This window comes from Artibeus jamaicensis, unplaced genomic scaffold, assembly GCF_021234435.1.
Source record: "Artibeus jamaicensis isolate MK-2021 breed Jamaican fruit bat unplaced genomic scaffold, CSHL_Jam_final scaffold_36, whole genome shotgun sequence".
Taxonomy (NCBI): domain Eukaryota; kingdom Metazoa; phylum Chordata; class Mammalia; order Chiroptera; family Phyllostomidae; genus Artibeus; species Artibeus jamaicensis.
The window spans coordinates 101,730-123,241 of NW_026522041.1; the positions used below are offsets into that span (position 1 = coordinate 101,730).

At 47.1% G+C, this 21,512-nt stretch overlaps 2 protein-coding genes across 3 annotated transcripts; one reads left to right on the top strand and one right to left on the bottom strand.

Moving 5' to 3' along the window:
* Positions 1–10,644: 10,644 nt before the first annotated feature.
* Positions 10,645–17,694, bottom strand: LYPD4 (LY6/PLAUR domain containing 4). 2 transcript variants are annotated; one of them, XM_037160042.2, is made up of 5 exons: positions 17,498–17,694; positions 12,217–12,403; positions 11,910–12,053; positions 11,144–11,467; positions 10,645–10,887 (listed from the first exon to the last, which is right to left on the bottom strand). In XM_037160042.2, the coding sequence occupies exons 2-5, from the start codon at positions 12,281–12,283 to the stop codon at positions 10,685–10,687; spliced, it is 738 nt and encodes a 245-aa protein (XP_037015937.2). In that variant the 5' UTR covers positions 12,284–12,403; positions 17,498–17,694; the 3' UTR covers positions 10,645–10,684. The 2 variants fall into 2 exon arrangements, with proteins under 2 accessions (XP_037015937.2, XP_037015936.2); XM_037160041.2 differs by lacking the exon at positions 11,910–12,053.
* Positions 16,437–21,298, top strand: DMRTC2 (DMRT like family C2). The gene is made up of 8 exons (XM_037160040.2): positions 16,437–16,660; positions 16,743–16,897; positions 17,183–17,259; positions 17,533–17,713; positions 17,853–17,979; positions 19,608–19,668; positions 19,824–19,998; positions 20,944–21,298. Exons 1-8 carry the CDS (start codon positions 16,437–16,439, stop codon positions 21,054–21,056), a joined length of 1,113 nt encoding a protein of 370 aa, XP_037015935.2. The 3' UTR covers positions 21,057–21,298.
* Positions 21,299–21,512: the final 214 nt, after the last annotated feature.

The window sequence follows — 21,512 nt, forward strand, 5'->3', positions numbered from 1 at the left end:
TTTGCTGGATAGGGCAATCTTGGTTGTAGGTCTTTGGATTTCATGACTTGGAATACCTCTTTCCAGCCCCTTCTTGCCTGGAAGGTCTCTTTTGAGAAATCAGCTGACAGTCTGATGGGAAGTCCTTTGTAGGTGACTGTCCCCTTATCTCTTGCTGCTTCTAGGATTCTCTTCTTCATTTTAATCTTGGCTAATGTAATTATGATGTGCCTTGGTGTGTTTCTTCTTGGGTCCAACATCTTTGGGACTCTCTGAGCTTCCTGGATTTCCTGGAAGTCTATTTCCTTTGCCAGATTGGGGAAATTCTCCTTTATTATTTGTTCAAATAAGTTTTCCACTGGTGGTTGTTCCTTTCCCCCTTCTGGCACCCCAATAATTTGGATGTTGGAGCATTTAAAGATGTCCTGGAGGTTCCTAAGACTCTCCTCATTTTTTTGAATTCTTGCTTCTTCACTCTTTTCTGTTTGGCCATTATTTGCTTTCTTCTGGTCCACTCCATTGATTTGAGTCCCAGTTTCCTTTTCATCACTATTGGTGTCCTGTGCAATTCCATTCATTTCAATTAGTTTCACCTTCATATGTTCCTCTAATTTGTGGGTATAATCAACCTGATCTGTGAGCATCCTGATCACCAGTGTTTTAAAACTGTGCATCTGAGAGTTTTGCTATTTCTTCATCGCTTAGATTTATAGGCTCTGGAGCTTTGAGATCTTCTTGAGCCATTTTTGGTCTGTTCGCTCCCATTAAGTTTGAGGAGCGGAGCCTAGGACTCCCAGGTCTCTGGGTTGTGATGCTATATGTGGGGGCGTGGTCAGAGCGGGGAAATGGCGGCCCCCTCTGCTGTTCTGCGCTCCGCTGGGTGAGGAGCAGAGCCTTAGGTTCTTCACCAGGGCAGGGCCACTCAGGTCACTGGGTTATGACGCTATATGTGGAGGTGGGGTCAGAGCAGGGAAATGGCGGCGCCCTCTGCTGCTCCTGGCCGCTGGGGCCTGCTGGGTCCCGTCTAACCACCCACTCCCTCCCTGGTCTATCTGCGCACGAATGAGCGACCACAGTCAAATCTTGGCCCTGCTCCCTCGCTGGTTTCCCGTGGTCGCTCGCTGAGTCGCTCACTAGGTCCACCCGTTGCAACCCCATGCCTGGGATCCGCGCGCCTGAGTCCATCTCACTGAATTTTCCTGTGTAACCATATGATCTAGCAATCTCACTTCTGGGTATTTTTCCTAAGAAATCTGAAACACTAATTCAAAAAGGTATATGCATTCCTCCATTCATTGCAACATTATTTATAATAGCCAATACATTGAGGTAACCTAAAGTGTCCAACATGGATGATTGGATAAAGAAGAGGTGGTATATCTATATAATGGAATGTTACTTGGCCATAAAAAAAAAACAAAACTTACCATTTTCAAAAAACATGAGTGGACCTAGAAGTTGTTCTGCTGAGTGAAATAAGTCAAACAGAGATAACTACCATATGATTTCACTTACATGTGGAATCTAATAAACAAACAAAACAAGTACAGAGCCATAGATACAGAGAACAAACTCATGATTGCTACATGAGAGAGGGGTTAGGGGGCTGGGTAGGAAATGTGGAGGATTAGCAGCTGCAAATTGGTGGTTATAGAGTAGTCATGGAGATGTAAAGCACAGCATAGCGAATGTGACAACCTGCTGTGTGGGAAAAGTAAAAATGTAAACATGAAAAAACACACACAAGAAAAAGGTATCCATGGGAGGTGATGGGTGTGTTAATTATATTGAGTGTGATGATTATTTATCAATGTATATCAAATAATTAAGTTGTACAACTTAAAGACACATCATTTTCATTGTAAATTAATAAATCTGGAGGAAAATAAAAAATGATATATATGATAAGGGGTTAATATTTAAAATATATAAGGAATCCATACAACTTAACACCAAAAAGAAATAGGGTATTTCTTTTTACCTGCATTTTACCTATATGTGTGTTCCCATCCCATCTCCTTGCCCCCTCAAGATAGTAACCACCATATTACTTGCTCAGATTTTTATACTTTGATTACAGCTGTGTAATATGTTCAAAGAATAAATGTTGTTTCCATTTGTTTGCTTTTGACCTATGTGCAAATGTTATATGTAGTTTCTGGGACTCACTTTTTAAAAGCTCATCATCGTGTTTCTAATATTCCAGTGTAGGGTTTCCTTCTTCCATTCTCACTGATGTATTTACCTCCCATGGCGTTGAATCACAAAGTGATTCTCGTCCGTTATGCTCGGAATCCCCCTCCCACCAGTTTTTAGGGTTCTTAAGGCAATCGCTGCTATGAGTACTTTCACACGCACCCCTGTGGTTGTGTGTGAGGGTTTCTCCTGAGTGTGCACCCAGGAGCAAAATAGCAGGTTGTAAACTTTGTTCAGCTCTGTGAGACAATGCCAAAGTGGTTGTAGCAATCACACATTACCAGTGAGAGAGTGTAGAGTTCCTGCTGACCCACACACCCTCTAGCTTTTCAGACTTTTTAATTTTTGCCTGTCTGGTGGATGTAAAATGGCACCTCACTGAGGTCTGGTTTTTAATCTCCCTGATTACTAAGTAGGTTGAATTTCTTCTTATACATCTACTACTGGCTGTACTTCTTTTGTAAGATGCCTATTTTTGAGTTTTGAGGTCTCTTTTTTTCTATAGCTTTGCTTATTTTTTCTTATTGATATGTAGAAATTTCTTTTTTAATGTATTTTATTCATTATGCTATTACACTTGTCCCATTTCTTCCTCCACTTTATGTCCCTCTGCCCTGTACCGTCCCTCCCACCAGCATTCCTCCATCTTAGTTCATGTCCATGGTTCATACATACAAGTTCTTTGACTTCTCCATTTCCCATACTACTCTTAACCTTCTTCCCCTGTCTATTTTCTACCTACCACTTTATACTTCTTATTCCCTGCACCTTTTCCCTCTCTCTCCCCGCTTTCCCTCCACATTGGTAACCCTCCATGTGATCTCCATTTCTGTGGTTCTGTTCCTGTTCTAGTTGTTTAGTTTAGTTTGTTTTGTTTTTGTTTTAGGTGTGGTTGTTTATAACTGCGAGTTTGTTGTCATTTTGCTGTTCATATCTTTTATCTCCTTTTTCTTAGATAAGTCCCTTTAACAGTTCATATAATAAGGGCTTGGTGATGATGAACTCCTTTAACTTGACCTTATCTGAGAAGCACTTTATCTGCCCTTCCATTCTAAATGATAGCTTTGCTAGACAGAGCAATCTTGGATGTGGGTCCTTGCCTTTCATGACTTGGAATACTTCTTTCCAGCCCCTTCTTGACTGCAAGGTCTTTTTTGAGAAATCAGCTGACAGTCTTATGGGAACTCCTTTGTAGGTAACTGTCTCTTTTCCTTTTGCTGCTTCTAGGATTCTTTCCTTATTTTTAATCTTGAGTAATGTAATTAGAATGTGCCTTGGTTCTGTGCTTCCTTTTCGGACTCTCTGAGCTTCCTGGACTTCCCGGAAGTCTATTTCCTTTGCCAGATTGGGGAAGTTCTCCTTCATTATGTTTTCAAATAAGTTTTTGATTTCTTGCTCTTCCTCTTCTTCTGGCACCCCTGTATTTGGATGTTGGAATGTTTAAAGATGTCCTGGAGGTTCCTAAGTCTCTCCTAATTTTTTTGAATTCTTCTGTCTTCATTCTGTTCTGGTTGCATGCTTATTCCTTTCTTCTGGTGCAAGCTGTTGATTTGAGTCCTGGTTTTCTTCCCTTCACTTTTGGTTCCCTGTACATTTTCCTTTATTTCACTATTCATAACCTTCAGTTCTTCCTCTATTTTGCAACCATACTTCACCACTTCTGTGAGCATCCTGATTACCAGTGTTTTGAACTCTGCATCTGATAGGTTGGCTACCTCTTCGTCATTTAGTTCTATTTCTGGAGCCTTGATCTGTTCTTTCATTTGGGCTAGATATATATACTTTTTTTTTAGTCTCAGCATGCCTGCTATGTAGTAAGGGGTGGAGCCTTAGGTGTTCTCCAGGGCAGGGCAACCCATGTCTCTGTGTTGTGGCACTGTGTGTGGGGGGGAGAGGTGTCCGAGAGGGGTCAATGCTGCTTGCTCTGCTCTCAGTGGGCTTTCAGTCACTTCCCCCACTACCCACAAGCAAATTAAGCCCTTCTGGTGCCAATTCCCAGGTGAGTGGGTTTGCATACATCCTAGGTCCCTGTGGCTCTCTCCAGTGAAGTCTCCTGTGAGGCTGGGAGTTTCTCCCACTGCCTCAACCCCCACAGGTTTTTATCAGTCAAAGGTTTTGAGGCTTTATTTCCCTGCACTGGAAGCCTGGGTTGTGCAGTCTGTCTCCCTTCCCAGTTGTTCCTCCTGGTTTGTCCACACACAAATGTGGGACCTCTGGCTCTGCCAGCCGCCACCTCACCCAGTCCACCAGCCACCACTTTGCCTGCTCTGGGCCTCCACCCACAGCCTTGCCATGAGTCCTCTCCACCCCAGCTGCCCATCTCTGCCCCTCCAGCCCATCTGGATGAATGTTTCTTCTTTAACGCCTTGATTGTCAGACTTCCATACAGTTCAATCTTCTGGCATTTTAAAGGCGCAGGGCACCCCAAGGCCTGCCGTCACCTGCCCCATAAGGCTCAGCTGCTGAAAACGGCCCAGGCAGGTTGTTTTTTGTTTGTTTGTTTTGTTTTTAAATGCGTTGTTGTAATTTTTTTTGGTTGTGGGAGGAGACAAAGTATATCTACCTGCGCCTCCATCTTGCAAGGACTAGCTCTTTCATTTTTTTATTTATTTGGATTCTCTCCCTTTTTTCTTGATGAGTCTAATTAAAGGCTTAACAATCTTGTTTAATTTTTCAAAGATCCAGCTCTTGGTGTCATTGACCTTTGGGGTTTTCTTTGGTTCTATTTTCCTTATTTCCACTCTGACAGTTATTATTTCCTTCCTTCTACTCTCTTTGGACTTTGTTGTCTTTTTCCTAGTTTCTTTAGGCACACAGTTAGATTGTTCACTTGAGATTTTTATTGTCTATGCGACTGTAAATTTTCCTCTTATGACTGCTTTTGCTGTGTCCTGTAGATTTTGAGTTGTTGTGTTTTCATTTTCATTTGTTTCAAGGTATCTTTTAATTTCTTCTTTGATCTCATTGTTAACCTCTTTGTTGTTTAGAAGCATGTTATTTATCCTCAATGTGTTTGCATGTTTTTCAGTTTTCATCTTGTAATTAGTTTTTAGTTCATACCCTTGCGGTTGTGGAAGATGCTTGATATGATTTCAATCTTCTTAAATTTACCGAGACTTTTTCTGTGGCCTATCCTGGAAAATATTCCATGTGCACTTGAAAATAATGTTATGTTCTGCTGCTTTGGGGTGAAATCCTCTAAAAATATCAACTAAATTCATCTGGTCTGGTGTATCATATAAGGCTGCTGTTTCCTTGTTGATTTTCTGTCTGGAAGATCTATCCATTGACATCAATGGGGTGTCAAGTCCTCTACTATGACTATATTACTGCTGATCTCACCCTTTATGTCCATCAACATTTACTTTATACATTTAGGTGTTCCTATGTTAGGGGCATAAGTGTTAACAAGGGTTACATTCTTTTGTTGGATTTATCCCTTTATCATTATGAAATGTCCTTTGTCTCTTATTATAGTCTGTGTTTTAAAGTTTATTTGTCTGATATGATTATTGCTAGCCCAGCTTTTTTTCCTATTTGTATGAAAAAATTTTTCCACTCTTTTTTAATTTTTATGTTTTTTTATTATTAATGTTCGAATACAGTTGTCTCCATTTTCCCACCACCACTTTCTCCCACCCAACCCACCCCCACATCCCACCCTCAATCCTACCCCCCTTTGGCTTTGTCCATGGGTCCTTTATACATGTTCATTTAAGACCCTTTCCCTTCTTTCCCATGCTATTTCCCTCTTCCCTCCCATCTGCTTACTGACAGTTTATTCTTGATTTCAATGTCTCCAGTTATATTTTGCTTGTTTATTTGTTTTGTTAATTAGGCTCCACTTATAAGTGAGATCATATCTGTATCTGTCTTTCACCACCTGGCTTATTGCACTTAGCATAATGCTCTCCAGTTCCATCCATGCTGTCGCAAAGAGTAGGAGTTCCTTCTTTCTGCTGTGTAGTATTCTATTGTGTAAATGTACCACAGTTTTTTGATCCACTCATTCACTGATGAGCACCTAGGCTGCTTCCAGCACTTGGCTATTGTAAATTGTGCTGCTATGAACATTGGGGTGCATAGGTTCCTTTGAACTGGTGTCGCTTTTGATCACTTTGAATATTTCCTGTCAATTCCTCCTGGCCTACAAAGTTTCTGTTGAGAAGTCAGCTGACAGTCTGCCTTTGTCTTCCTGCTTTTAAGATCCTCTCTTTAAGTTTTGGCATTTTAATTATGATGTGTTTTGGTGTGGGCCTCTTTGGATTCATCTTGTTTGGGACTCTCTGTGCTTCAAGGACTTGAATGTCTATTTCCTTTGCCAGGTTGAGGGAGTTGTCAATCATCATTTCTTTTTATTTTATTTTGTGTGTGTGTTCAAATGGGTGTTTTCTGCTATCTTGTCTTCCAAACCACTGGGTTGATCCTGTTTCATCTAATCTGCTGCTGATTCCTTCTAGTATATCCTTCATTTCAAATATTGTATTCTTTGTTTCTAAGCATCCCTACAACCATGGTTTTGAACTCTGTATATGGTAGCTTGCTTGCCTCCATTTTGTTTAGCTCTTTTTCTGGAGATTCCTTCTGTTTTCTTCATTTGGGACATGTTTTTTTGTCACCTAATTTTGACTGCCTCTCTGTATCTGTTTCTATGTATTAGGTAGATCTGTTATGTCTCCCGGTCTTTTTTAAAGATTTTATTTATTTATTTTTAGAGATAAGGGAAGGAAAAGAGAAAGAAACATTGATGTGTGAGAGAAACATCAATCAGCTGCCTTTCATATGCCCCCACAACTGGCATGTGCCCTGACTGGGAATTGAACATGCGACCTTTTAGTGCACAGGCTGGTGTTCAACCCACAGAGCCATACCAGCTAAGCTCTCCCAGTCTTGATAGGTTTGCCTTATGTAGTAGGTGACCAGTGGGGCCCAGAGGCAAACTCCTTGATCACCTAAAAAGGGTGCTCCAGAGTGTTGCTTGTGTGTGTTGTGTATGCCCTCTTATTGTAATTAAGCCTAGATTGCTGTTGGCACATCAGAGGATGGGACTGACCTTCATGTTGACAGGCTTTGGGGATTGTCCAGGACCACCACATACAAATTGCTGTGCAGGGGCTGACTCCCTGGAGTAGGGTTTGCCCTTGCAGGCTCTGGTGCCTACAGAGAGCAGCTTTTAGGTGTGCCACTGTGGTCTGAAGCTGGCCACTGGGTGTGTCAGTTTGGGGGCCTCTTAGGAGGGGCTCTATTGCAAGCCAAGGTTAGCAGCTGTCTTTGACTGGCCCAAGATACCTGGTAGGAACTATGAAGTGGTCAGCGGTTGGCAGCTGCCTGCACTGAACCTGGAGGAACATGGGAGAGGCCACGTTGTGGTCTGAGGCCAACCGCCACCAGTACTGGGTCTGCAGCAGCAGCTCAGGAAAAGGCACAGGGCACCCAAGATCTGCCGCCACCTGGCCCATAAGGCTCAGCTGCTGAAAAAGGATCAGGCAGTTATGCAAATTGGGTGAGGCAGAGTCTCAGGGAGTCACCAGGGTGGAGCAAGTGGTCTTCACCAGGTTAATGCAGATTTAGATATGGCGCCAGTGCTGAGCCTGGGGTCACTCAGCAAAAGTCACAGTGTACACCGAGGTCAGCTGCCACCCACCTGGGGCCTGTGGGTTTCTGAGACTTTTTTTTAATACTCACCTGAGGATGTTTTTCTTAACTGATTTTAGATAGGGGGAAAAGGAGAGAGAAAAAAAAACAGAGAAAGGAACATCGACATGAAAGAGAAATATTGATCGGTTGCCTCCCATTAGTGCCATGTCCTTACTGGGGCTCAAACCCACAACCTACGTATGTGCCCTGACTGGGAATATAACCTGAACCTTTTGGTGTAGGGGATGAAATTCCAACTAACTGAGCCACCGGCCAGGGTTCTCTGAGACTTTTTAAAGAAAGACTGCAGCATGGGCCAAGGCCAGATGCCTGTTGCCAAAGGAGCCTCTGGTAGTGTGTAACTCGGGTGGGGCAAGATCTCAGGGAATCATCAGAGTGAAGTAAGCGGAACTCACCAGGTTAACGCAGATTCAGATTTGGCCATGGGAAAGATGGCACCCACTTGCTTGCTGTGTGGTGTAAGGGCTCAACACAAGGGCAAGGGCAGCTGTCCCTCCAACCCTCGCCCTGAAGCCACAGAACTCAGCTTCTCCCTATATGTCTCTGGTGCCTCCCACACCCTGGCCACTGCCCCTTCCTGCATGACCGAGTCTGTGCGCAGGCCCTTTAAGAGGATGCCTGGGTTTCCAGCAGCCCTCCATCTCACCCAGACAGACAGAATCCCTGCTGATTTTCACAGCCAGATGCTGTGGGGGCTCCTCTCTGCAGCACTGCTCCTCCAGGCAGGGGAGCCCAGGGTGGAGCTCAGACTCTCCACTCTCCAGGGAGGGACCTCTGCAGCTGAGATGCCCCTCCCAATTCTCAACCACCACACATGAGTACAGAGCCAGCACATTTCGTGTCTCCCCCCACCTCCTACCAGTCTCAACATGGTTTCTTTATATCCTTTGTTATAGGACTTCTGTTCAGCTAGGCTTCAGGTGGTCTCCAGGTTGACTGTTCTATAATGTAGTTGTAATTCTGATGTGGACTTGGAAGGAGGGAAGCACAGTGTTGACCTGCTCTGCCATCTTGATCAGAACCCCTCCATATCTGAGATCCTATTTCTCAGGTGAGGTGATAAATTTGTGGAGTTCATTAAGTCACACTCCATATCCAATATTTTTGTTCCATATATCTTCTGTACATAGTAAAGTTGTCCCATCTCTGGTGTTATGATTGAGGTTACCTATTTGGGACACCTAAGGATACCACCATCTTTGACTTTCCAATTCTTTTTGATGGTTATTGATGCCCTCAGCACCTTGCCTAGTAAGACTAAACGAAATATGCCGTGGCCCACCAAAGACTCGGCTCAGCCCTTTAAAACTAGCTCCTAGCACTTCTACTTGTAACAAGTACAGGATGGGTGAAGCTCACTGATAAAACTTGCCAAAAAATTGTCCCTCTGTGACCTAACAGCCTCTTGCCACAGGCTTCTGGTCTCCACTCAGACCTAGTCCACTTACCATGACCTTCACTGGCTTCCCAACCACCCTTCCAAACCCTGTCCACAGTAATCAAAGTCTTCACGCCAGACCCTCTTCTGAGGTCAACTGCAGGCACCTGTGCTTCAGATACCAGTTGCCCGATCTGTTCACAAAGGTGGGCTCTGGGGCCTCAGGTAGTTAAGCCTCTTTCTTCATTAGTAAAGTAGCAATACAGAAGTAACCATATCTATTTAATAAGATTGTGGTAAGAAAGAACGAGGTAATGCACAGAAGATATTTAACCTGTAGTAAAAGAACCCTTAGTGTCTCCTTCCCTACTTCATAAGATAATGGAGAGAATTAAACTGAGTTCATACATGTAAATGGCCTAGTGCAGAGACTCTGCCTTTCACATTCCCCTTGACAACTGGTGCACACACCCCTACTTTGAAGGCATCAAATTGCAAGATGAGTGTATCTGCTGCCCCCTTATGGCCAGAGAGGAGTTACACTGTCCTCTCTCAGGAGCTTAGAACCTGAAGTTTGGGTTTTGGTAGAAAGGAACCACACGATCAGCAGTGGTACTTCCTCTTTCCTCTGAATTTGCCAACTTACACAAAGAAACAACTACTGGACAGAGGAAAGCAGCTCAGGACTCCAAATTTCTCAAAATTTCCTCAGCACGGAAAGAGATCTGCAGGGCAGGCAAGAGGGATTCTACTCTGGGCAAATAATTTAACCCCCAAGAACAAGTTTCTTCCTGGCAGGATAGGAATAAAAGCTATATCTCACTGAGATCTTGAGAGGATATAATTTTTATGCTCTTCATTTTTTTTCTATTTTTTATTGTTGTTCCAGTATAGTTGTCTCCATTTTTCCCCTAACCACTCCTCCCCGCCCAACCCCGCCTCCTACCCTCGATCTTGAAAGGATCTAAATGATATCCTAATACTAGCACAGTAACTGACACATACCGAGTAGACACCCCATAAGTAATCATATTGTTAAATCACCCTGACGAGACGCAGCCATAATTCACAAGGTGCTCTATTTTACAGGGGAGGAAACCGAGGCCCAAAAAAGGGGAGAGATCTGGCCAGGATTTCAAAGTCAGTGGCTGAACCCAGGCTAGCGCTCAGGTCCCCAGAGGGAGTGGGAGGAAAAAAGGAGTACTTGGGTTCCTCCCCGTTGCTGAGCATGACTCTGTCACTTTGCCAGTGATACTCCCCCTCTCCCTCCCCCGACCTCTGCTTTTGCTCAATTCACACAAACACCACCCACTGCCTGCCCCTCCCCTCCACCTCCCTGGACATGTGCTTGGTCCTCCTCCCACCTTCCATGCCTCCATAACCCTCATGGACCACAGGACAAAGCAGAAAGGCAACTCTGACTTTATTCGATTATGTGAAGGGGTCTGGATGTTGGTCCAGTCGGCTACATCGTCAGTCCCTAAAGGCAAGCAGGAGGCCTGCAAGGATGCACCAAGCAGGACCCCGATTGGAGGGCTCCCCACCAGCAATCTGGGCTTTCTGTAAGATGTTGAGAGTCTCAGTCACCCTGATGGTTCCAATATGGTGAAAATCTGCTAAAATCTTGTGTTGATCACGAGCACAGCCCATAAGGAGGAAGGTGGTATTGAGAAACCCTGTAAAGAGGAGAGGGAGGAGTCAGGGACACTTTCAAGACTTAATTGTCCCATCCCTCCTTCCAGACACCCCTCACAAACCAAGACACCTGTTCTCCCACCAAAGACTTGGGCACCAGGCACCCTCCTCCTTGGAACTCGTGTGCCTGGTTCCTACAGCCCTACCCCCCTCTGCAGACCCCACCAGCCTCCCTCAGAGATGGGAAGGTATCAGACAGCACCTGGCATAGAGTAGGCATTTGATAAAGTTTCTCACCTGCCTGAAATTTTAAGGTGGAACTGTAACACTTAGAGGCGGCGTCGGGGCAAGAATCGGTGGTGACAAAATTTGGGAGACAGTCCTTAGAGTGCTCACCCACACAGGTTGGGCAACTAAGGGAAGAAAATGCTGTAGGCTTAGGAGTGTTCCTGAGTTCCAAAAAAGGATCCAGGTTGGTGAGATTATTGCAGAGATATGTCCGGCAGACGCGGCTATAGGAGGCAATGGACAATCCAGGCGGTGAAACGAGGTAGGATACTCGCTGCGGGTAAGATGGGGCTGGGCTGCAGCCTTTAAAACCCACAACTCCCCTTCTGGTCCCTGAGGAGCAGAGATTAGAGAGCTCTGATCAGTGCTGTCGGCCACACCCTCCCACCCTCCACCCTACTCTTCCTGCTTGCTCTGCCCCATCACCAACTTTGCCTCTCCCCCACTGTCCACTCACGGCAGCTTCAAGGGCTCAGATATCCGGGTCTCTATCTGTTTCTCCTCACTCCTCTCCCCTCTGCTCCTCTCTCCTTGTGTCCCAGCTTCTCTTCAGTCCCAGACTGCCTCACTCCCCCTGGGATCTGCCCACCTCTTACACAGGCCACACCACAACCAGCTGGATCCTGCCCCTCTCCTGCCAGTGTCTTGACATTATTTCCCAAAATATAACAGGATAAATATCTAGTACTTGAGTCCAGAGTCCCTGGGTGCTGGGGATGGAGCTAGGGGTCAGAAGAACAAGCAAAAATAAAGTATCAAAGTCACTTCCCTTCACCTGTCTCGATGAGCACCAGCGTCTCCTCACAGCCCTCCCTCAGCTTACACACCATGCTCCTCAAAAGAAGCCATCTCCAGTTGTGGAAATGAACAGCTCTGAAGAGTGAGGACGTCGCTTCATAGCACAAAAGAGCCCCAGCCCCTAAGCAGAGAATTATCTTCCAGTTATTTGTCCCTCACCATACCCACACCACCCCTGAACTGCCAACCAAGTGCTCGGCCCCCAAGATCCTGTCCCTTGAGCAACACAGATATCCAGCCCCCTCCCTTGGGGGCTCTAAAGCATCCAGCACCACAGGACATACAAGGCAGGGTGGAGATGGCCCCTAGGAGGCACAGCAGCTGCACAGGTCTCAAAGGCTGAGGTCCCATGGTCCTGTGTCAGGGTTCTGGATGTTAGAGGTCAGTCCGGAACCAGTTTCAGCCCAGATCACAAGCTTGCTTCTTGTCAGTCCCTGGATCTTCCGTCCACCTGCCTCTGGGTCACTGTTTCTGAAGCAGGAAGTTGATTATCATTTTTTGATAAATGGATTGAGTGTGTGTCTGCGAACCAGAGGATCGTGGTTCGATTCCTAGTCAGGGCACATGCCTGGGTTGCAGGCCAGTTCCCAGCAGGGGATGCATGAGAGGCAATCATACATTAATATTTCCCTCCCTCTCTCCTTCCCTTCCCCTCTAAAGATGAATAAATAAAATCTTTAAAAAATAATAAAAATATTTTTAAAAAGAGAAAGTTCTCAGAAGAGCAAACCAAAACACTAACAAATGTGGAGACACTCGGATTCGACAATAACGAGAGAAATAAAATCTATCAGATGGTACATCCATCAGACTGGCAAAGGATCAGAAAGCTAGAAATGGAGGAGCGCTGGCAGAAATGTGGAGCTATAGAGCCCATGGCTTGTGGCTGCTCTTGGGTGGTGGAAGGAGGAGTGGAATAGGGCCCCCTTCTGGATCCTGAGGAGTACAGGGGAGTTCTGATCAGTGTCTCAGGATTCTGGCAATAACTAGTTGAATTAGGTTTACAACTACCCATTTCTGGTATATCTTGGGTACACATAACCAATTTCCACCTTCACCTACAAGGGAACACATACAAGGATACAGCATTATTATGGTGACAGTAAGATGAAGGCAACGTGGGCAACTTTCCCTAAGACCTAGTGAACACTCAGCGCACAGGGCATGCGCACCATGGAATATTATGCAGCAGTTAGAAAAAAATGAAAAGATGTACACATAACATGTACATGTACACGTAATTAGTGCATGGCAAAAGCACAGTACTGATTACTTTAAATAGTAAAGAACACAGCATCACTTGCCTGAATCAAAACTTCATGCACATAAAGTGCATCACATCTGGCAAGAACATGCACAAACCAAAAGATATGTGTTAGCCACCTGAAGGGAGTATATATATGGAAGGGTTAGGGAATGAGAGTGGGGAATGGGGATTACTGGAAATAACTAACACAATGTAGGTGGTACAAAGTTCACAGACTTTGGACTCAAAGGTGGACCAGGGTTGAAATCTTCACCTCCACGTACTAGCTGTGCAACCTTGTGCAACTGATGAACACATTAATAAAGTAGATTAATAATGCATCTCATAGGGTCATTGTTGAAAAAAATAAATTAAACTAAACACCAGACAAGTGCTAAGCTCTCTGTAAATAGTTTCTTTTCCTTTCCCTTTCTCTTTTTCTTTCTCTTTCCTCCTTTCTTCTCTCCCTCCCTCTCTCTCTCCCCCCCTCATCTAAAGAATCAAGATTGCCCTAGCCAGTGTGGCTCAGTTGGTTGGAGTGTCATCCCATACACTGAAAGGTCACCTGTCAGATTCTGGGTCAGGACACATGCCTAGGTTGCAAATTTGATCCCCAGTCATGAGGGAAGCAACCAATGAATGCCCCTCCCACACACACACCCTCTCTGGAATGAGAATAAAATAGATCTTTTAAAAATAAATCAATAAATAAAAATTTTAGAAAAGAATAAAGGTTAACCTCTTCAGCTGGCATTCAAGCCTCCCACCCAACCACCCCCAGAGTGACCCCAAGCAACCTTTCTGTGTCTAGTACAGCACTTCTGCACAGCAGTCTGGGTAGGGTCACCCACAGCTACCGTTTTTTGTCCAGAATGACTCACACACAAGGCCTGTATCCCAGAAACCTTTGGCAAACACGAGGGCTAAGAACAACAGAACAGGAACACAAAATGAAGAAATGAAGGCAAAGGATCGCACAAAGGGAGTGAGCCAATCAGAGAAGACAGCACACACCAGCCTGGAATGCAAAACGAAAGGAGCTAACAACCCGAATACAAGTGGGACACAACCACAAAAAACTGGAATGCAATCCTCAAAGCAAAACAGATAAAGTGGAGGTTGGAGGAGATGCTGCCCTTACGTTAGAGAAACTGTACAGAAGAGGAGCAAACGATGGAATGGAGCCACGTAGGGGTTCAGGGGAAGACTAGTAGGGGGCGCAATCAGAGCTGCAGGAAAGTGAAAAGGGGGCACAAAATGGGGTCTCGGGGGGAGGGAGACCCTCTCTGAGGGTGAGAGGGAGAAGGGGAGGCAGGGCAGAACACAAAGGGGACAAGAGAGAGGACTGAGAAGGGAAACGTGAGATGGGTCAAACAGAGCTACACAGAGAAGGCAACCAGTTACGGAGGGCCAAGAGGTGGGTGGAATCTGGGAGGGAGATGCTACAAAGGGTGGAAAGGGCTGACAAGACAAAATACTACAGACACGGTTAGGGAAGCGAAGAAAGTGGGGAAGGGGGCCAGGCTGTCACGGAAGCAGGCACGGGGGGGGGGGGCACAAAGGACGGGCAGAGAGACTATGAAAGAACGGGAAAACCAAGTTAGGAGAATCAGCTCCAACGCAGACAAGAAGAGACGAAGGAGACTGAGAAATCACGGGGTGAGGGACTAGAGCACCAGGAGAGAAGTAAGAGAAAACACGGGCATCCGTGCTGTGAAGCGGCGCCTCCTAGAGTGGAGACCAGAGGGCGAGACCACGCCCGCGCAGCCGGGCTCGGGTCAACGCCCCCTGGTGCGGCCGCGCGGGCTGGGCCTGGGGGGCAGGGCCAGCCTCGTTCTGGAAGCTACCTTCGACGCCCCATTGGCCACCTACCCCAAAAGGGGAAGAACAATCTGGAATGGCAAACCACAGGGCGAGGGCAATGCAGCACAAGACTCAACTCGAGGCGCCATTGGTTGGCCTACGAGCTCCCTGCCTACAGAAGCGGCCTGGACAAGTAAGGGGTGAGCCGTCATCGAAGGATCTTGAAGCTCATTGGTTGCTTGCCTGGGCGACAGGAGAAGGCGCTGAAGCTCATTGGTCCCTCCAAGACGGGGCAGAAAAACCAGCGCGAGCGCAGCCGTTCCTGACGTCACTTCCTCACTGCATCCTGTCGCCTCTTCCTGACTGAGTCTGACTCAGCTCGAGGCTGTGGTAACCGCGGGCCTAGGACGCGAACACGACCCCGCCCCTCCCTGTTCCACCTTCTTCTTTCTTGCACAGGACCACCCTCCCCCGTCCCCGCGCATCCCCTCGCCTCCCCCTGACTGCCCCCTGGAGCTCCTCGCGCCCCTCGCCTCCCCTCCCCCACACCGTGGGCTCCGAAGCACAGTCCCGTGCTGGCCTCCTTCCTGGGACCCTGGAATGGGCCGCGGTCTAGCTTTCAGAGGGACAGCAGTGGCAACGGGGTGCATCTAGCAGCTGCGGGAGGGGGTGGGATGGGCCTGACATCTGCTGTTGGGCGTGGGCAATGGCACAGGCAGCGTGGGGCGCCACGATGCACGGGTTTGCATCGGAGTTCGGGGATCGCGTTGGGTGTGAGAGCGAGATTCCTCCAGAGAAGAGAGAGTTAGAAGAGAGAGCTAGATTTGGGGCCTGGCACGTGGCAGGGGCTCCAAATGCATTTGTCGAAGGAATGAAAATAATTACTGGAACAGGGACAAGGAATCCATGAGAATAATGGAGTTCCTGTGGGTGCAAGAGAGTGATCTAATCAAAGGGGGTGCAAAGGGAAAATTGAATTGCAGGGCACACGTGAGGCTGTGAGTTGGAAGGGGAGCATGAAGTATTTGTGGGAATTGGATAAATGCAGGAAGGAAGGATGATCATTGTTGAAGAGGATGCCGGAACAAACTGTTGGGCCAGGGCGATTGTGGAAAGGGGAGGTAGGATTCCTTGCAGCGGGGCATGAAAGTGCATGAGTGTGCCTAGAACAGATATTTGTGCATGGTAAAGTACAGAGGAGAAGAAGAGAATAATGCTTGGATTGAAAGAATAGGTAAGGAAGGAAAGAGGAGAAGCATTCTTGGGAAGAGGGTTCGCTGGGAAGGAGGGTGCCTGAGGAAAGTAGTGGGGTGAGCAAGGGAGAAGCAAGGGTGACAGCGGAGCCCAGAGTGTGTGGGAGGGAGGACCACCTCAGGTGTGGCCTCCCAGGGCAGCCAGGCTGGTCAGGAGAGGGCTGTCATGGCCACCTGATCCTCCACTCCTGCCCCCAGGTCCATGGAACGTGAGGAAACACTTGCCGTCCACCACTGCCCCTCAGACTCTGCCACAGGGGGTGAGACCAGAGTCTCCCAGGGCACGGAGCTTGCCCCTAAGAGAGCTGTCGGTCGCTCTCCAACTTGCGCCCGCTGCCGCAACCATGGCGTCACTGCCCACCTCAAGGGCCACAAGCGACTCTGCCTCTTTCAGGCTTGCGAGTGTCACAAATGCATCCTCATCTTGTGAGTATGCAATGCCGGGAAGGGAGGATAATGGCTTCCACCTCAAGGGTGGCTGACTTTTGACTCACGAACCCCCTTTTAGGGAGCGCCGAAGGGTCATGGCTGCCCAGGTGGCCTTGCGTAGGCAACAGGAGTCACAGCTAAAGAGGCACCTGGCTCATAGACTGATCAGAGACACAGCTCCTCCCAAAGCTCACAACCGCATCAAGAAAGGAGCCAGGCGACCAGGGGTCCCCCGTGAGTGACTCTGCCTAGAGATGGGTCAGGGATTTGAATGGAGAAAGCATGAGTAGGGAAAAGAGTCCAAGACATGCCACCGAATTGGTGTGTGACCTTGGGCAAGGTGTTTTTATTCTCTGGGCCTCAGCCTCCCACCTTTAAAATGTGATCAAGTGCTGGGAGAGTGCATTGAGATCTGTGAGTAGAAAAGGGCCCATAGGAAGGTGAGAACTCAGTTTTCAGTTGGAGTGGGATGCGAGTCAGGAGAAAGGGCTCACCAAAGCTCTCCCTGGTCCCTCACAGCTGGAAAGGAGAACTTAGCACCCCAACCTCAGACCCTCCGTGGGGCACTCCCACTGACCCTGACACCCCCTGGGAAGGTAAGGAGAGCCTGGGCCCTGAGGGAGTCACTCCTCTCCTAGCCCTGCCGATGCCCCTTCCTCTCTGCCCTTGACACGTGGGTTCCAGGTCCAACCCTGACTTGCTACATCATCTTGGGCAAATCTCTTCTCTCCATGGGCAAAATAAGGGGGTGGGATTTTCCAGCCCTCCAAGCTCTGAAGTTTGGGGGTCCTACCCACATCCTAGAATATTCCCATTTCTTCCCCAGCCTTGTACCTGAATCCAGCCTGTGTCCTCTGATCTTGCAGGAGAATTCCCAGGGGACTCTGCTGCTCAGCCATCCCCCAGAAGCCTTGCCTTTGCCCTGCACTCCAGTGTCTCCAGGTGCTTGGAGCCCTGGACACTGGCTGCCTCCAGGCCTTCCCGTGCCACCCCCAGTGGTGTGCTGCCTGCTATGCCACAGACCTGCTGTCCCTCTGCAACCCTTTCCTGGTAAGATGAATTCAACGGGTATTTGAATGCCTGTATACCACTTTCAGAAAAAGAAGAAGAGAATACAGGGTAGGAAGAGGAAGGACAGAAGCCATGACCTCTGACCCTTATACACTCTGCATTGTCTTCCTCTCCTTAGGTTTTGACCCTGTCACCTCCCTTTGGCTGCCCACTTATGGGCCCCTCCCAACCTGCCCAGGATCTCACCCAATACTGACGGCTCCCCTGTCTGGAGAATCTGAAGGGCCCTCTGCCCTGACCAGAACGTGAGTAGGGAGAGGAGATAATGTGTTTACCATGTGCCTAACCCTGTGCTTGATATTGAAGTAGATGATAAGGAAGAAGAAAAGGTCTCAGACTAGTGGGTGAAGCAGATATCTCCTAGCTCTGCTGTTGCCTGGCTGTGAATCTTTGTACAAATATTTTTATTTTTACCACTCTGAGCCTATTTTTCTACCAGTAAATCAGAGACACTAATACTTACTTCACGGGTTGTCGTGAGATTTAGCAATAACAATAACTAATACACCTAGCACAGGCCATGGCCTTGAACAAATAGTAGCTATTAAAATCTCTTAAACAGATACGATGAGGTTGAATTGCCTGCTGAAACAGGACATGGGGGGGGGAGTTTGGTGAGAGTGTCAGAGGCCATTGGAGAAAGCTTCCTAAAGGTGGGGCAAGCTGCTCCTCAAATTCCTTGAGGATTAGGGAACTAGGGGGAGGGAAACAAGACTATGGTAGGGCAGGAACAGTCATCCCATTTCCTCCAGATGTTTCGTCAGTTTTTTTAAAAATTGATACCAGTGATTCACATAATCCTCACAGTAACCTTGGGAGAAAGAAGGTGGCAGGCATTGTCATTTTACAGAAAATAAAGCAGGCTAACAGAGGAGAAGGGACTTACCCAAGGCCACAAAGTCTAATGACACAGGAGCCACTCAGATTCCCAGGTGAGAATACAGTGATCAGCTACTTAATGACAGGGACACGTTCTGGGCGATTTCATCACTGTGAGAACACTGTAGAGCACTGTACACAACCTAGATGGTACAGCCTACTGCACACTGAGGCTCTGTGGTACAGACAATCGCTACTAGGCTGCAAACCTGTACATCATGTTGCTGTACTGAATACTGTAGGCAGTTGTAACACAGCAGTGAATATTTGTATGTCCAAACATAGAAAAGGCACAGTAAAAAAATATGGTAGAAAAGCTTTAAAGAAACAGTCCACCTGTATAGGACACTTACCGTGAGTGGAGCTTGTGGATTAGAAGTTGCTCTGGTTGAGTCAGTGAGTGGTGAGTGAATGTGAAGGCCTAGGATATTACTGTGCACTACTGCAGACTTCATAAAGACTGCACACTTAGGTTGCACTAAATTTATTGAACAAAATTAGATTAAATCAAGCCCAAGAGAAAAATGATGCTATCAGGAGTCAGGGTAAACGCCAGATGTATGAGGCTGCTGCTGGCCTAACACAAGCATACAGCATTACAGCAAGCTTTGTTTTATGAGTAGAAAAGTACACTCTAAAAAGTACAGTAAATACGTAAGACAGTAACATAGTGGTTTATTATCATTATCAAGTATTATGTACTGTACATAATTGTATACTTTCACATGACTGTCAGCACAATAGGTTTGTTTACACCAGCATCACCACCTAACGCATCGCAGTATGAGGTTACAATGGCTACAACATCAGGAGGCAATAGGGATTTTTCTACCCCATTATAATCTTATAGGCCCAAGGTTGTACATGTGGTTCATCATTCACCTAAACATTGTTATGGAGTACAGGGCGATATAACAAAATCCTTCCCTCTTTCCATGTGGACATGTCTGGCCATGTGTTTAATATTCCTGGCATCTTCTCTCCTTGTTTTTAGATGCTCGACTTTGATACTTCAGCCCTGTAGCACCCCAGGCCCTCTTCTGCTACCACCACAGGTCCTGGGAGAGAAGTGGGATCCAGGACCCTGGGAGGAAGTTGACCTCGAGGAGGGAAGAGTAGGGGATAGTTAAGTAACTGGGGGCTGAGGAAGCACTTGGAGGGTGGGTAGAAGTGGGGGTTCCCAGTCTGCTTCTCTCCCTTTCCTTTGCAGACCTCCAGAGCCTCTTGCCTGGCCTGGACCTCTGCCCCCTCAGAGCAGCAGCTACAGCAGGAAGCAGCTGAGGCTCTTGTGGGGCTGAAAGGTTCATCCCAGGCTTCCCGCCTGACCCCTTCAGTCTCTCCCAGCTCTGCTTGGATCTCGCTGCTCCATCCCTGTGGCCCACCAGGTAAACTGTTTCCTGAAGAGAGACAATGGGGTAGAGATGGTTGGGAAATGGAGGTACTGGAGTACGCAGGGACTAGCCAAGGTTACCAGGAGGTCAGCAGTGTGAATGTGCCCAGGACCAGGCCCCACGCTTCTCAACTTAGCTTCTGGAATTGAAGTTGAAAGTTATTCGGTGGATCAGTTTTATCACTTTTGTGCTCAAAAGCAAATGTCCAGTGCCCCGATGGCAAGGAAAGTGAGGCCCTGGGAGAGGCAAGGACTGCTTAAGGACTCAAAGCAAGACGGCCGCAGAGCCTGGTCTCTTGGCTCTCGGCCAAGGCTTTCCCTGGACACAAGCTGCCTGCTGAAGTCTGGAGAGGAGCTGAAGATGAAACAAGGGTTTGGCTTGGAAGGAAATCTGATAACTGCCTTTGGGAAGCTTCCATTCTACTTGGAGAAAGTGGATGCCTTTGCAGAGCCCAGTGACAACTCCAGAGAGAACTACAGAAATCTTGAGGAATGAGAAACTCCTATGGGGACAGAAAGGGAAGGTTGAGAGTTCTCCTGTCCAAAAATGGTGGGTTGGGCATGGTGTGTGGGTGAGGAAACCATTCTGGAGGATAGAAAGGGAGGAGATGAGCTGGAAAGGCTTTTCTGATCATGGAGGTCTGCATGCCAGTTTTAGGAGTGTAGACCAGCAACTGTGCACTAAGGGGAGCCAGAGAATGTTTCTGAGCTAGGCAGGGGCATAGTCAGAGGACCTAAGCTTTAGAGAGACAGGTGTGGTTAATGTAATGGAGGGATTAGAGGAGGCAAGACTGGAGAGAGGAAAATCAGTGGGGAGGAAGTGCTTGCTGTAATCCAGGTCAGCAAGGACAAGGCCTGGATTGGACGGGGTAAATAGAGGGGGTTGCTGGGATAAGAAATGGATGTGACCTTGTCCTGCCTCCTTTCTTCCCGCCTATAGGTCCTACTGGAGGAAGAGGATTCCAGCCTGTTGGCCCCTCTCTCCGACCCAACCCAGCCCCGTCTGTGGCTCTGCATATTGGGCATCTGGGCTCCATCTCCTTCCTAAGCTAAAAGCCCAGAGGTGGGGGCCTCACTGGGGCAGGGTACAGCAACCTGCAGGCACTGCATATTTGGCATTTTGTTTGTGAATTTATGCATGGAATTTAATGTACCACGAGCTGAAGGCTTTTTTTAAGCTTTCAGGTACCTTGTTAGCTTTTGGTTCTTTTTGTAGCATACATATTTCCTTGGCCCACAGTGGATAATCTCTAACCCCCCTTGGGTCTTGGGACCTTTTTAATATCCCAACAAAGAATGAGTTGTGCGATTTAAACTTCTAAATAGGTTTTTGCATGAACTCATATTTCAGAATATTTATTTGACATGTAATTCTGTACATACCTGTGCACTTATGTCTGTCTCCATGCATGCAAAAATGGGAGATTATTTTCATTTTGTGTCTAAGTTTGTATGAGTAAGGAAGAAATAAAGCTTTGTTGTGTTAAGCCACTGAGACTTGGGGATTAC

Bases quoted from the DNA above. Each gene is read 5' to 3' on its own strand.
- LYPD4 (XM_037160042.2), bottom strand. From the start codon at position 12,283: ATGGGACCTCAGCCTTTGAGACCTGTGCAGCTGCTGTGCCTCCTAGGG. The intron at 12,054-12,216 runs GTATGTCCTGTG...TTCTCTGCTTAG, and splicing joins GGCCATCTCCACCCTGCCTT to GGGCTGGGGCTCTTTTGTGC. The intron at 11,468-11,909 runs GTGAAGGGAAGT...TCTGCTCCTCAG, and splicing joins GCTGGTGCTCATCGAGACAG to GGACCAGAAGGGGAGTTGTG.
- DMRTC2 (XM_037160040.2), top strand. From the start codon at position 16,437: ATGGAACGTGAGGAAACACTTGCCGTCCACCACTGCCCCTCAGACTCT. The intron at 16,661-16,742 runs GTGAGTATGCAA...ACCCCCTTTTAG, and splicing joins CACAAATGCATCCTCATCTT to GGAGCGCCGAAGGGTCATGG. The intron at 16,898-17,182 runs GTGAGTGACTCT...GGTCCCTCACAG, and splicing joins CAGGCGACCAGGGGTCCCCC to CTGGAAAGGAGAACTTAGCA.